At 34.1% G+C, this 14340-nt stretch overlaps 1 protein-coding gene and 1 long non-coding RNA gene across 3 annotated transcripts in view; one reads left to right on the top strand and one right to left on the bottom strand.

Moving 5' to 3' along the window:
* Nucleotides 1-14340, bottom strand: part of PIR (pirin) — a 112078-nt gene that overhangs the window by 14560 nt on the left and 83178 nt on the right. For both annotated transcript variants that reach the window (XM_074192404.1, XM_074192403.1), the window contains one exon: nt 4425-4469. In XM_074192404.1, coding sequence (XP_074048505.1) covers nt 4425-4469 — 45 coding nt within the window. The remainder of the gene's footprint in view (nt 1-4424; nt 4470-14340) is intronic.
* On the top strand, nt 51-1267 carry LOC141491450 (uncharacterized). The gene is made up of 2 exons (XR_012469610.1): nt 51-165; nt 1137-1267. It is a non-coding gene; the product is annotated as an uncharacterized LOC141491450 (long non-coding RNA).

The following is a 14340-nucleotide window of genomic DNA, read 5'->3' as shown; positions in this document are numbered from 1 at the left end:
ATCTCTCCTTTAAAAATGAGGAAACTGAAGGTAAAAGAAATTAAGGGACTTGTCAATGTTCACACAGCAGATTAGTATCTGAGACAGAATTTGAATTCAGGTCTTCCTGATTCCAAGTCAGGCACAAGTATTGACTACAGAACTTAATCTACACAAAAACAGTAGGTAAGAAATTTTGATTATTTTTTAGGAAGAAGTGACTGTTGAGAGGGCAGTTCTTAAAAAAAGTAGGCTAAAAGTGAAACCTATGCTTTCTATCAGGTTACCTGGCTTGTTTTTATTGCTTTTTGAGGCAGATAACCATAACTTAGTGTTTATATGGAGCAGTTTGTTCCATTCCCCCCTTTTGCTTCATCCATTGGAACTGTTACTAGAAAGGTCAAGTAAAATGACACACTAATATAGATCTTTACATAAAAAACTATGATAATCCATGTCATTCCAGCTTCTACCTTACTTTTTTTTTTAGGTTTTTGCAAGACAAATGGGGTTAAGTGGCTTGCCCAAGGCCACACAGCTAGATAATTATTAAGTGTCTGAAGCCAGATTTGAACTCAGGTACTCCTGACTCCAGGGCTGGTGCTTTATCCACTGTGCCACCTAGCCGCCCCTTCTACATTACTTTTAAGGATTCTTTTACTTTCCATATTGTAAAATGAAATATTTAAGGCAAAGTCATACTCCAGCAGCAAGGCTGATAAAAATCTTTGTTGACATGTTACTTAATTTTCCTCAATCTACTAATCTCCTAAGTCTAAATTAAGTCAGAAAAAAGAATATTTTATTTTTTCTGACAACTTTCAATTACAAATAGAGCCAGATCAGATACCAAATAGTTTCCATTGCTAACCTTTGCCAAGAATGCTAAATCTTACTGTACAGTTGAGAAAAAAATCCAACTGAAAACAATTTAATTGCAAATATTTTTGGATCTGGCTGTCTAAGCACTTGCAAAAGGGCAAAGCAACCTTAATCCTGTTTCTAATTGAATATTGTGCTTGTAGGGTATAACTCACTATTGTCCATCTCTTTCCTAATATTTAATTTTCTTCTTCTTCTTCTTCTTCTTCTTCTTCTTCTTTCTCTTCTTCTTCCCCTTCATTTTTCTTCTTGTTTTCTTCTTGTTCTTCTTAAAGACCAAGGACAAGCAATAACAAACAACAAACCAGGGTATCTGGATAGTGCAGAAGATAGAGCACCAGCCCTAAAGTCAGAAGGATCTGAGTTCAAAGCTGCCCTCAGATACTTAACTAGCTGTGTGACCCTGGGTAAGTCACTTAACCCTGATTGCCTCATATCCAGGATTATCTCCAATCATCCTGATCCATATCTGGCCACTGGACCCAGATGGCTCTGGAAGAGGAAGTGAGGCTGATGATTTAGCCCAGAATCCCTCAAATTCAATTCATATGCTTTTCCTCATGGCCTTCCTTCTTCTTCACACTCATTATTACACTTTAATACATATGGTCAGATGCTATGAATTTCCTTTGTGTATATTTGTCTCTGAAATTGAATTGTAAGCTTCTAGAAATTAGAAGCCTTTTTTGCTTTATTTTATAAAAATATCACTGAATACATAGATGCTTAATATATATATTTTAAATTTAAATATTTACCTAGTATAAAATATACTATTTTAAATTTAAATTTTAAATATATTTTTGGTACCCCTTGGCTCACTCAACTAATTTTTTTTTTTGTTAAACAACCATTGAAAACCAGTTGAGACTTTTAAGTCTTTCAAATATCTATTTATAAATTTTTTAATGTTTACTATCAACTAAACAATAAACTTGATTCCATTAAAAACTGGAGGAATCTGGATTCTTCTGTGGTTGAAATCTTTTTTTTCAAGCAATGTGATTTCTACCAAGTCACAGAGTTAACCATTAGGGAACCAAGACTATTTTACTTTCCCTCTGTGTTGTTTGTCTTTTAAAAAGTCAATTAGCTACTTTCTCTGACTTTTCAAACTCCTAAGTTCCCCAGGTATAGATGAGATAAAAGACTATAAATTGGGGGGGGGTAACACATAGAACAGAATCCTGCTTCTTATGGAACATATTCAGGGTGCCTGTTCATGAAATAGTTAGGGAAGACTCTCCACTGTAAGAGACAGGTTATGTTTAGGAAGTGATGTCTCACTCGGAGCAGGTTTCTGAATCTGCAGCCCATCTTCACAGCAGTTTCTGTTCTGGTATCGAGGCACTTCACACCACAGAGAATTCTCTAGAATAGCTTAAGACTCCTCCATAATCTGACTCCAAATTCCCTTTTCATCTCTATTTTCCTTTATGAACCTTTTATTACTTCAAACAAACTGAACTATTCTTTCTTCTTGAATGCAAACTATGCTTTCCCGTCTTTCCTGTCTTTCCTGCCTTTTCGTATGGCATACCCTTTTTCTGTTAACCTTCTTTCTCTCACTCTGGCATTTCCTACCTGTGAAGGTAGGAACCAGTCCACATAGGAAATAAAACACAGAGATCAGAATAGGATCAAGTCAATGAGACTAGACCAGCACATCCAGACTGGACAAGATAAGGAGACTTTTTTTTAAATTCGACTTATCTCAAATTTAAACTCAAATTTAAATTTCATTTGTTTTATTAACAATTTAATTTTTTTGAATTTTATTCCTCTCAAAAGCCTGGGATGCAGGTAAATACATTAGAGATTCATGATTCATTTAGTATAATAATTTAAACACCAAAGCAGATTTTGACAACCATCTTTAACTTAGTAGATAAGACTAGATGATCTCAAGTTTATTTAAACTCTTAATTTATGCTTCTATGCTCTTAGAAAATGGAAATCCATCTGAATTACTCACAGTTAGGCAGCAAGTATCAGAGATGGAATTTAATTCAAGTTTTCTTGTTTCTAAAACCAATATTCACTATAACATACTGCCTCATGATACCATCATCTTTATGAAGCTTTCGCTGATCTTCCCTACCTCTTCCTGCCCTACATTATCTTAGTATTTTTTTCATACTTCACTTATTCATTCTTTTATTCTTTTGTGTTATATTTATTATCTCTTATTGCATATATCTTGTTATTTGCATTTTGTCTCCCCCATTAGACTGTGAGATCAATGGGGGCAGGGACCGTATTTTGTCTTTTTTTTTTGTAACACCGGTGCTCAGCATAGTGCCTGACACATTGTTGATGTTAGTATTTAATAAGTTTTTATTATTATTACTTAATAAGTATTTATTATTCATTATGATTAGCTGATTATCGTGATTCCTATGCAACATTCTGATCAGCAGATATATTAGAAAGTTTAGAAAAGAAAGATAATTTCAATAACCTATTTTTTTCCTCTACCTCTTTTTCAGACTACAGGATTCTTCTCCTTGTGCTTCTCATTGCCTCTCCAGCTGACTGTTTGACATTTTGCTGCTAGATAGGCTCTCCAAGAGAGCATGAGCAGGCAGAGAGAAAAGAACTAGAATTCTAGCTTTCTTCACTGACCTGACAGGTCTAGTAATTTCACTGACTGAGACAGCCTCTATGAGGCTGAAGTTGTAAGTTTGATCTCCTTACGGGCAAGCTTACTTTGCAGAGAAGAAAGTGTGATGAACTACAAGACTGTACATATTAGAATAGACATTGAAACCTGGGGTAAGGAAATAGGCTGGGTAGAGACAATGACCATAACACTGTCAGAGCTTTTTACACATCAGTACCCTCTATCATAGGTAATGGAATGCTAAAGAATCAGGATGACTCAGAAAAATCCTACATCCCTGGAAAATAACTCAAAGCATATGCCACTTTTATTGATTCAACATCACTTTTAAAAATTATTATTAGCTGCTCTGTTTTTTTAAAGTTTGGCAGAAATATTGACTGAAACAATTGAGTCAAATAAGATTAGATTTGTCATTGATTTTACTCTCCATCTCCCATCACCTCATTAATCCTAAATTGTCTATGTTCTTGGTTTTTTTCACATTCTCTGTGAGAGTTTGTATCCTTATCACTAAAATACATGTGTTTTTTTCTTATTTCCTTTCATTTAAGTTGATTAGTAGTTTCTGTTGAAGCGATGAGTCAGTGGAAAGAACTCCATAAAATTTTTCCCCCCTCTCTGAGCATTGTTTGTTCTGGGGATCAAAAATACTTTGAAAAAACAAATAGCATATCACATCTCTCATATAGAGTTATCCCACACTTTAATATATTGCATATGATAATAAAATTACTAAACTTGTCTGTTTTTCAGATTGCTGAAATAAATGAATTTTGTTGCTGATACCAAATAACAGAGTTGTTCCATAAGACCATTTCCAAACTCTAAACTCATGGGTTTCAGCTTATTTTCCAAACAAGTAATTTTAGGAAATTGAATCCACCTTTTGAATATAGTAGTTTAGATAAAATTGAGAACTGAAGAAAAACATACTCACCAATATACACATTGCCAAACACCGTGTAAATGAAGGCTGTCCATCCTGAAATGGAACCAACAGTACTGAAAGGTTAGTTAAATAATTTCAAAGGAAATAAGCTAAGAATGAAGAAAAAACACTCAGATAAAATACTATTTCCTCTTAGAGATATAATTCAAAGAGCAGCAAATACTTCAAATTCAAAAGATCATTTTTAAAAGAACACTAGAAGCTTAATTTTAAGCAAAATGAAAATAAAATAGCCACTCAACCTGTAATGTTAAAATTGTTACTCCTATATTGTTAAATTGTTAAAATTGGCTCCTATATTTACACATCAAAATCTGAAGCATAAACAATAGTGACCTACTTTCTTCTAAAATAGAATTCTACTCTACTGACTACATTGTCTTATCATAGATTTAATCTTCCTTTTTAAGTCTATTTGAACAGTTTATACTTAGACTCAGAAAGTGTTAGTGACACCAGAACAAAGAGAATTTTTTTCTCTGTCTTAAACTACTTTGAGTTTTCAAGTTTTCATGATGGAATTATGAATTACTTATGAGAATGTTAATCTTTATAAAAATAATTATGGTCTTTCCAGAGAGCAAAGACTGGGTTGGGTGCATTTTTAGCCTAGATCAGTCCCTAGAATGCAATAGGCACTTAAAATTATGTCCTGCTGTGACCCCATTTGGGATGTTCTTGGCAAAGATATTGAAACAGTTTGCCATTTCCTTCACCAGCTCATTTTACAGATGTGGAAACTTAGGTAAGAAGGGTTAAGTGACTTGCCCAGGATCACACAATTAATAAGTGTTTGAACCTGGATTTGAACTCAGAAAGATGAGTTTTCCTACCTCCAGGCTTGGCATTCTATCCACTATGCCACCTATTTGACCCTGACATTTAGATATTTGAATAATTAATTCATGAGACCATACTGAATCTTGGTAGGGGTGCATTACTAACATTTTTCTCAGGGGTTCTACAAGGTCCCCTAGTTGAGGAATGTTATAGAACCCAATTCTAAAGTTTTATTGGGGTAGTTTTGTTATGGTATGGTATTTGCTTTCTAAGAAAATGCAAACTCTCCCTAATTACTCTGATTTATAACCAAGTTTATGTGTTGAAATTTATTTCTAGCCCTTTGTCCAAAATATGCTCATTTTGTTTGAAATATGTAAAACCCCCTTTTATAATCTCCTTTCTGTTTTCTCATCTCTTCCTACATCATTGTCTTTGTCCCCTATTTCTTTCCTTCCAGACTGATATTGTAATACAATTCCTGCTTTATGTAAGTTCACATTAGGCAAATTTTACTTTATGTAAAGAATTCTGAAGAAACTTGAATTCCAAAGAACCCCCCCCAAAACCACACCCATATAGAACTATTCTCTCTCTCTCTCTCTCTCTCTCTCTCTCTCTCTCTCTCTCTCTCTCTCTCTCTCTCTCTCCTCATTCTTCTGTTTGTTGCTCCAAGAACTCCCATCCCACCAACAACAGAAAAAATTCAAAAACCCTCCAAGTAAAGCAAAAGAATTGACAATTGGAGAGACTTTCACCCCCCAGCACTCCCACTGGGAACTTGGCTTTAAACTCTTGGTGCAAAGGGTCTCTGTCCCATTCCACCTACCTGCAGACCTGTCCAGTACTTCCTTTTCATTCAGGTCATGTCCCTATGTGACTGGTCCCAGACTGCTTTCACTTCTCTGTTTCTGGTCCCCACATGTCCTTGAAATGTGTGTCAGCCTCCCTTCCTCCATAGGTCACCCTATTCCTCCCTCTATCCTTTTCTTCCCCCCCAAGTATGCAGGCAAATTCACATTAGGTAGAAATGACATTACATCGAGGTCTGCATAAGGTAAAATTTACATAAAACAAGAACTGTCTGTACTTCAAAAGATCATTTAAGCAAAAAATAGAGCCTAATCAATCTTTCCTCACTTCAATAGACTAAGAAATTCTGCTGGTAGATGGCCTTCCAGTAATGAATCTCTTCTTTTCTGCTAGAGTGATCCTTAAAAAAGCAGTTTCCTGTTCTTCCACTGATCCCATAGTTGAAGTTTTTCCAGTTTTGTGGGACAAAACTAGCACAACCTTGGAGAACCCAGAGCAACTTCCACCCTAAGGTTAAGCGTGGCTCATTTTTCTACTTCTTTATGTTTATTTTGGTCTCTCTCCCCTCCACATTCATCCTACATACTTGCTTCTTATGTCCACAAATTATTCCAAGTCTAATCACCCTTACTTTTTTTGTCTCTCCCCTTTTTATTTTCTGTGAAGCACAGATAGGAGACACTGAGGTATAGGGTATTAAAACAAATTTTAAAACATTAGTTTCAGAGCCATAAAGATTTGGACCTCTTATAGTCTGTCTAGGTGACCCTGGGTGAGTCACAATCTCTTAGTACTCTAGGCAAGGTGCTAACTGTATTACAAGAGGGAGTTTCTTCACCTGAGATTTTCCTCTAATAATAAAATAACAGGTTCAGTCCCTATTCAGTAGAATGTTGACTTGTGTGAGTGGTCAGATAGCCTTGCTCATTAATATAGTGGAAAGTTCACTAGGCTTAGAATTAGGGAACCTGGGTTTTAGTCCTGCCTAGAACATTCACAAGTTTTGTGTGGATCTGGGCAAAACACTTACTCTTTCTGGGCCTCAGTTTCCTTATTTGTAAAATGAAGGGTTTGAACCTTTAAAGCTCTTCTTAAACTTTGGAATTATATGATCTTTCTGCAAATGTATTATTATTAACTTGCTACTGAAAAAAATCTCCCAAACATAACAAAAAATAAGCATCTCAGACTGGAATGTGTCCATAAGGCAGTTATACAAGTCAGTGACATGGATAGCATAATCTTTTAGACAGTGGTGTCAAAATCCAACAGAAAAATAGGATACATTTTAACTTCAAAAACACAAATTATCTAAAAGACCTCTGAGAGAAAATGCTATCCACATTTGGAAAAAAAACAATGGAATCTGAATGCAAATCAAAGCATACTTTTTTCATTTTTTAAAACTTCCTGCTTTTTTTTTCCTTCTTATGGTTTTTCTCTTTTTATTCTGATTCTTCTTTCACAGTATGACTAATATGGAAATATGGGTATCATGATTGTACATGTATAATCTACATCAGAATACTTGCTATCCTAGGATGTGAGATAGGAAGGGTGATAACTTTACAACAATGAATGTCGAAAATTATCTTTACAGATAATCAGAAAAATAAATAATGTAAAAAAGAAAATCACAAATTAACATTATCTATGTTATATTGTATTTTTATTTATCTTGTTCAACATTTTACATTTTACATTTTAATTTGATTCAGGGCATATTGGCACTTTGCAGCTGATTGAGTTTTGTACCCTCTATTGGATAGAATAAAGAACTGGTCTTGGAGTTAGAAAGATCTGGTTTCAAGCCAAAACTGGCTTTGAGACCAGTTCTTAACAACTTGATATTAGAGTTCACACTCTCTAAGACTTTAACCTGCAGAATAGTAATAGCTCTGCATTGGTTAAAGAAGGTTTCTCACCTAGTTCTCAAAATAAATGGAATCAACAATTCAGCATGGAAAAATAAAAGGGTTCAGGGGGTCAGAAAAAAAGGTAGAGGAAAATGCTAAGTACATGTTAGGACCACTTTGAAGCTTTTGTCTATATCTACTTGCAGCTTACTATTAAAAATGGTAAGCTTTTTAAAGCTACATGGGTCTCAGGTTTTTTTTTGTTTCAGTTGTAGCTGACTCTTCATGCTCTATTTGGGGTTTTCTTGATAAAAGAAAGTCATTTACCATTTTTTTCTCCAGATCGTTTTAGAGAAGAGAAAACTGAGGCTAATAATTAGGATGAAGAGACTTCCAGGATCATATAGTAAGTTTCTGAGACAGATGTGAATTCAAGAAAAGGAATCTTACTGGATCCAGGTCTGTGCTCTATTCATTTCACCACCTACCTCCTCAATTATGTTACATATTGCACACTATTATAAAATATTTAATATTTTTTACAACAATGAATGTGGAATTAGGAAGTTTCTCAGGCACTAAAAAGAAAAATAATCTTGGGAAAGGCACCTAATCTTTGGCTTCCTCACTTATCTCATCTATAGAAGGGGGATAATAATAGGAACTACTTCTAGGGTTAACATGAAGACCAAATGAGATAATATTTGTAATTTCCAAACCTTCAAAGGGTCATACAAATGCTATTTATTATTAATTATATTAACTCCTCTCTGCTTACAACAGAATTAAGTTAAACTCTCTCTGTGTATATAAACCTAGAATTTTTGCTATCTTCAAATTTTTCCAAATATAGATTCTTTACCTTTGTCACCCCCCCCCCTTTTAATAAGACCTCAAAACACTTTGCTTTGTTAAAGAGCTTTTCAATTATTCCTCAGACATACAGGTAAATCTGGTTTCCTTGAAAACTATAGAGATCTTAACATAGCTTCAAAAATCTAGAAATAAGGAAACTAAAACTGAAAAGCTAAGTAACTTGCCCAAATCACCCATTTGATAAGTTGGAGTTTGCATTGGAATTCAATGTGAATTGGAAGAGTTGGAATTTGAAACCAGATTTTGTGACTCTAAATCCAGGACCCTTTCCACACGTTGCCATAATGACACTATCACGAAGTCAATTAAGTTGAACTGAAAGTCATATGTGAGGGTAGTATCTAGCACCAGATCTGAGTTCAAAGCTGACCTTAGACACTTGCTAGCTCTATGACCCTGGGCAACCCCATCTCTCTCAGTTTTTCTATCTGCAAAATAAGCCAGAGAAGTAAATGGCAAATCATTTCAATATCTTTGACAAGAAAATGGGACCATGTAGAGTGAAAATGACTGAACAACAACATATCTATATTTAACTAACATAAGGCTGGTATGGTTTTTTTAAGTCACTACCATATAAATGGTAAAGCTCATAAATAATGATTTGCAGAGCACTTTTACAAATAATTTAGTCTTTCCTCATAAACATTCTTATCTCCATTTTTACAGATGAGGAAAATGATAATTACAGGTTAAAATATTTGTCCAGAGTCATAAATCTAACATATTGGTTAGTATTTGAATTCAGGTCTTTCTGAAATTTTTCCTGTCAGTCATTTAAAATTTAAAAACATTTCTCTTGGATAATGCATCATTCATTCTTCAAGCCCATATTTAAAAAACAAAAAACAAAAAAAAATTAAGTTGAGATCAGGAGGCCTGGTTTTAAATTCTAGGTCCAGCTCTTGCTTGGTAAATTACCACAGGTGTCAATCTCTCTAGGTATCAGTTGCTTTATCTATAAAACAGGAATAAAAAAGTTGCCCTACCAACCTTATGGAATAGCTAGATGGCATAGTGGATAGAACACTAGGCTGGGAGTCAGGAAAATTTGAGTTTAAAATAGCCTCAGATGCTTACTAGTTCTGCCATAGAGAAGGAAATGGACAAATCACTCCAATATCTTTGCCAAAAAAACCCAACTTCATGGATGACATGGACCACATCACCAAGAATTGGATACTACTGATGAACTGAACAACAACATCACCATATACATTTCAGGGAAGTTGGGGGTTGGGGTGGGAATTCAAAGTAAAAGCATGATTTTCCACACAGCATAAGCGATAGAAATTTACGAACAACAGTAAGGTAAGTCATTTTTAATTGTGTTTACTTTTCAAGACCCCATTTGGGGTTTTCTTGGCAAAGATACTAGAGTGCTTTGCCATTTTTCTCTCCAGCATATTTTATAGATGAAGAAACTGAGGCAAAAAAGTTAAGTGACTGACCCAGGATCACACAGATAAATATCTGAGTACCCCCACTATGCTGTAAATCATCTGCCTTCTTTAACTATCCCTAGAGAAATTTGATGCCTCTTTTCATTTTCAACCCATAAATGGATCATATCTCTCTCAATAGAATGTAAGTGCATAGAAAGTGGGTTCTATGACTTATTAGTAATAGTTGAGAAGCCAAACTCCTGTGTGTGTATGTGTGTTGGACATTGCTTTATACTTTACAAGATATATATATGTAAACATAAATGTATATATATATTTATATTTATAACATGTAATAGATGTTTCAGTTTAATTGCTTTTCTTTCATACAATCAGGGATGTGTTAGAACCAGCTTGAACAGGCTCACAAGAGACAAGATTTTGGTGTGAACATTTATATTTCGAAAATCATAGATCAGGGCAAGATTTATTTTTTGACTGATTATCTAGATTTAATCAATGGAGAATGCTGGTTATATAGATTAAACTTAAAAGTAATTCTTGCATTTTCAGAAAACCAGTTATTAAATATTTAATATCACATTCCTGAGTGAAAGTGCAGAGAGGGTTTCCCTAGAAACAACCATGTTGCGGATAATAACACAAGGCATTATTACAACACAACATATATAAACATACACACATGCATGAATTCAACTTGCAGCTCTAAATGAAAATAGAGGATCTAGTGCAGCTGATGGGATGAAAATGGTGCCCATTTTCCATTATGTAGCAATACTTAAACTGCCAATCTGTGTTCTACAAAGCTTTGTTTTAATGAAGATAATCGAATAATTGAGAGTTTATTGTACAAAATTGTAATCTGCCATTTTATTATCTGACCTATCCAGTCTCAATTCAGTCAGATTTCTATATACTAAAACATATATAGATTTCAAATTTCTGAGTTCTCTCTAAGAGGAAAGAATGAGGACCTCAGGCAACTATAACTGACTAAGATACTATATGCATATGAAGCTCAAAAGCATAAAGATAATTTTGGCAGGATGAATTGAAAGGGAGAGAGTGAAGAAAGGAAGATGATCTATTAGACCACTATAGTAATAAGACAGGTAATTGTTTTGGTAATCAGAACTCCTGTCATGATGGTTGTAGTAGGAAGAGAACTAGAGAGATGCAGCAGGTATAATCAACATGACTTGGTAACAAATTAGATATGAGAGGGTGGGGAGTGGGAAATCAGAAATTTACATTCATATATGTATATGCTAAACTTTAGTACATTTAAAATTTAGAGAACATTTTATTTAGTTCTTCACAAAGCATTTTAACTTTCACATATTAATAGAAAAAATATGGTTTAATAAATGACAGATTTTTACCAAATGTATTTTGTACCAAACATATTCTTTTTACTTTAAAAAAACCTTTTTTATGAAGATTTGATCTAGATTTCTGACTCATTCATTTTCTAAATTAGCAAAAACTTAGTCATTTTTAAAGGCATGTCATCTCTAAATTATTTTCAGTAGCTTGGTAGGTTTTTGTCCTGAAATTAGGGAGTTGGTCTTTTTTTTTGTTTTTCCTAGCAAAGAGTAAAATGTGAAATCTGTAAGGTTTAAATTCAAGTCACAGATGAAATTCATGTGTTCTGATTATGTGCTGCTTGAACACAATTATGTTTTGGCAAGCTAAGGAAAGACTTAATTGTCTTAAGCTATATCCACACCCCCTAAACTAAAACCAGGCATGTTATATTTATGATATAGACTGCTCCCTGGATTATGTCATATCTCAGGTTGGGTTTTGCCCCCATTCTACAGACAATTTGACATATACATTCATACAAATACACATACATACATACACATAACTTATCTGACTAAAACTAAAAAACTTAAATCATGGGTCCCTTCTTGCATAGGACACATTCATAAATGCATATATATGTATATATGTAAACATTCAAAATTTTAATCGAATGAGTTGAATTTGATCTAAAGTTACTAATTGAATACATAAGACTTCTTTGTCTTTCTCTCTTTCTTCCTGTCCCCCACCTTTTCTAAGTATCCTGTACAAAATCATTCCACAATTTAGTCAACAATACTTGCATTTAAGAATTTTAGTTTTAGGTGGGGACAGGAGAAGAAAAATCCCTCCCCCATGCAAGTCACAATTGAAGTACTCTAGGAAGGACTTAAGAAAAGCTTGTTTGTGCATTTGAACCTGTAGACAGGTTCAAGAGGTACTTTGTTGGCACAGTGGATTAGAGCACTGGGCCTGGAATCAGGAAGACCTGAGTTCAAACCCACCCTCAGATGCATACTAGTTGTGTGACCCTGGGCAAGTCACTTAACCCTGTTTGCCTCAATTTCCTTATCTGTAAAATGAGCTGACTTTGAAGTTATTGCCAAGTATATCCATAGACATTATGGTCCATGGGATCACAGAGTCAGATATAAGATTCAGAATGTCTCCCTAATTATGAGAGTTGCAAATATTTTTAAAAAAATAGTCTTTCTGGGGTGGCTAGGTTGCACAGTGGATAGAGCACCAGCCCTGGAGTCAGGAGTACCTGAGTTCAAATCTGGCCTCAGACACTTAATAATTACCTAGCTGTGTGACCTTGGGCAAGCCACTTAACCCCACTGCCTAGCAAAAAAATCCCAAAACAAACTGAAATTTTTTTTTAAATAGTCTTTCCTCCAATCTCAGAATTTTTGAATATTTATTAAGCACATACACACTTGAACACATTATCAGCTTTTTTTATTGGCTTATCTTAGAGACTTTTTCCAAAATCTGAAAAAAAATGATGCCCCTTCTGTGATTTTTTGAAGAAAATGTAGACAAATATATATGAATAAGCACATATGAGCATATACAAATTGCCAGCTCCAGAAAGCTTCTGAAGGGAGAAGAAGGAAAGTTGAGGATTAACTAATGGTGCAGATGGACTTTGAGCCAGTCACATAGTGTATGAACTGGTACTTGAGAAGAAGTCTTAGGACCAGGAGGAACATGTATTTCTAGGAAAAGCCCAGTCTAGTAAATGATACTTTCCTAGGAAATAGAGTAATCTCTATTTCCTTCTCAATGAATGGTAATTAGCAAATTTATCAGTTTTCAGTGAAGAAAATTAGATCCAAATAATGAGAAGTGTCAAAGCAAACACCACCTACTATTAAATTTTTTTTTTAATGTTTTTGCTCATAGCTAACAAGTGAAAAATGTTTGGTAAATGTGAAAGAATCTGGTAATGCCAGAAAATATACAAATGGAATTCTTCATAAGTGATACAGAGTAGGATTCAATGCCTCAAACCTACCACATTCCAAAAATCACTGTATAAAACATCTGTTTTCTGCAAGATTAGTACAAATGAATACAAATGTGCCTGGCCTAAAGGAAACAGAGAGATGGCAAAAACTGATTCGAATACTATTTCTGGGAAAGAATTTAGATAAAATTTAGGCTGAATCATGAAGGCCATTTCCTGACACAAAAGAGTAAAGAATTTATAGGAAAATCTCCCAAGGGTGAATGTTTCATCTTTTGGGCTTGTAAAGGAATGTATTTTCATCATTAGCATGGAATAAATTGGAAGCATTATATTCTATTATTTAGGCTACTACATAACTCTTTCTCATGTTAAATAAACTGTCTCAAGACTGACATACAAAGCTAGATACAGCTTAGAGATGCATTAATAGGAATATTACCTCAAAATTTTTTATAACAAAAAACTTTTCAAGCTTTAGGGATGGACCATTGTCCCAAGAATCATTTAAAACAACAGAAATCGTGAAACAACTAAATCTGGAAAGTCTTTGGAGTATGTCATAATGGAATTTTTTTTTGTTCAAAATCTTTTTAATTTAACATAATCAAAATTCTCCCTTTTACTTCCTGTAATGCTCTCTTGTTTTGTCATAAATTCTTTTTATTCATGATGCAGTTGATTACTTTTTTGTTTATTTTTTAAAAGTGATAGAGTTGATTCTAGCTTTCAAAATTCCATCTGAACATCTATAAACTACAATTTTTATGAACAAGATGTGCATAAATTATCTGAGAAAATCTGGATACTTATTTATTTCACAGATCTCTTTGTGTCAATGAAAAGGAAGCATATAACTTTTAGTTTTATCATCTATTTACTAAAAGAAG

Source organism: Macrotis lagotis, chromosome 6 (genome assembly GCF_037893015.1).
Source record: "Macrotis lagotis isolate mMagLag1 chromosome 6, bilby.v1.9.chrom.fasta, whole genome shotgun sequence".
NCBI classification, from domain to species: domain Eukaryota; kingdom Metazoa; phylum Chordata; class Mammalia; order Peramelemorphia; family Peramelidae; genus Macrotis; species Macrotis lagotis.
Note: the sequence above shows the minus strand (reverse complement) of the source record. Positions and strands in the feature narration are given on the sequence as shown.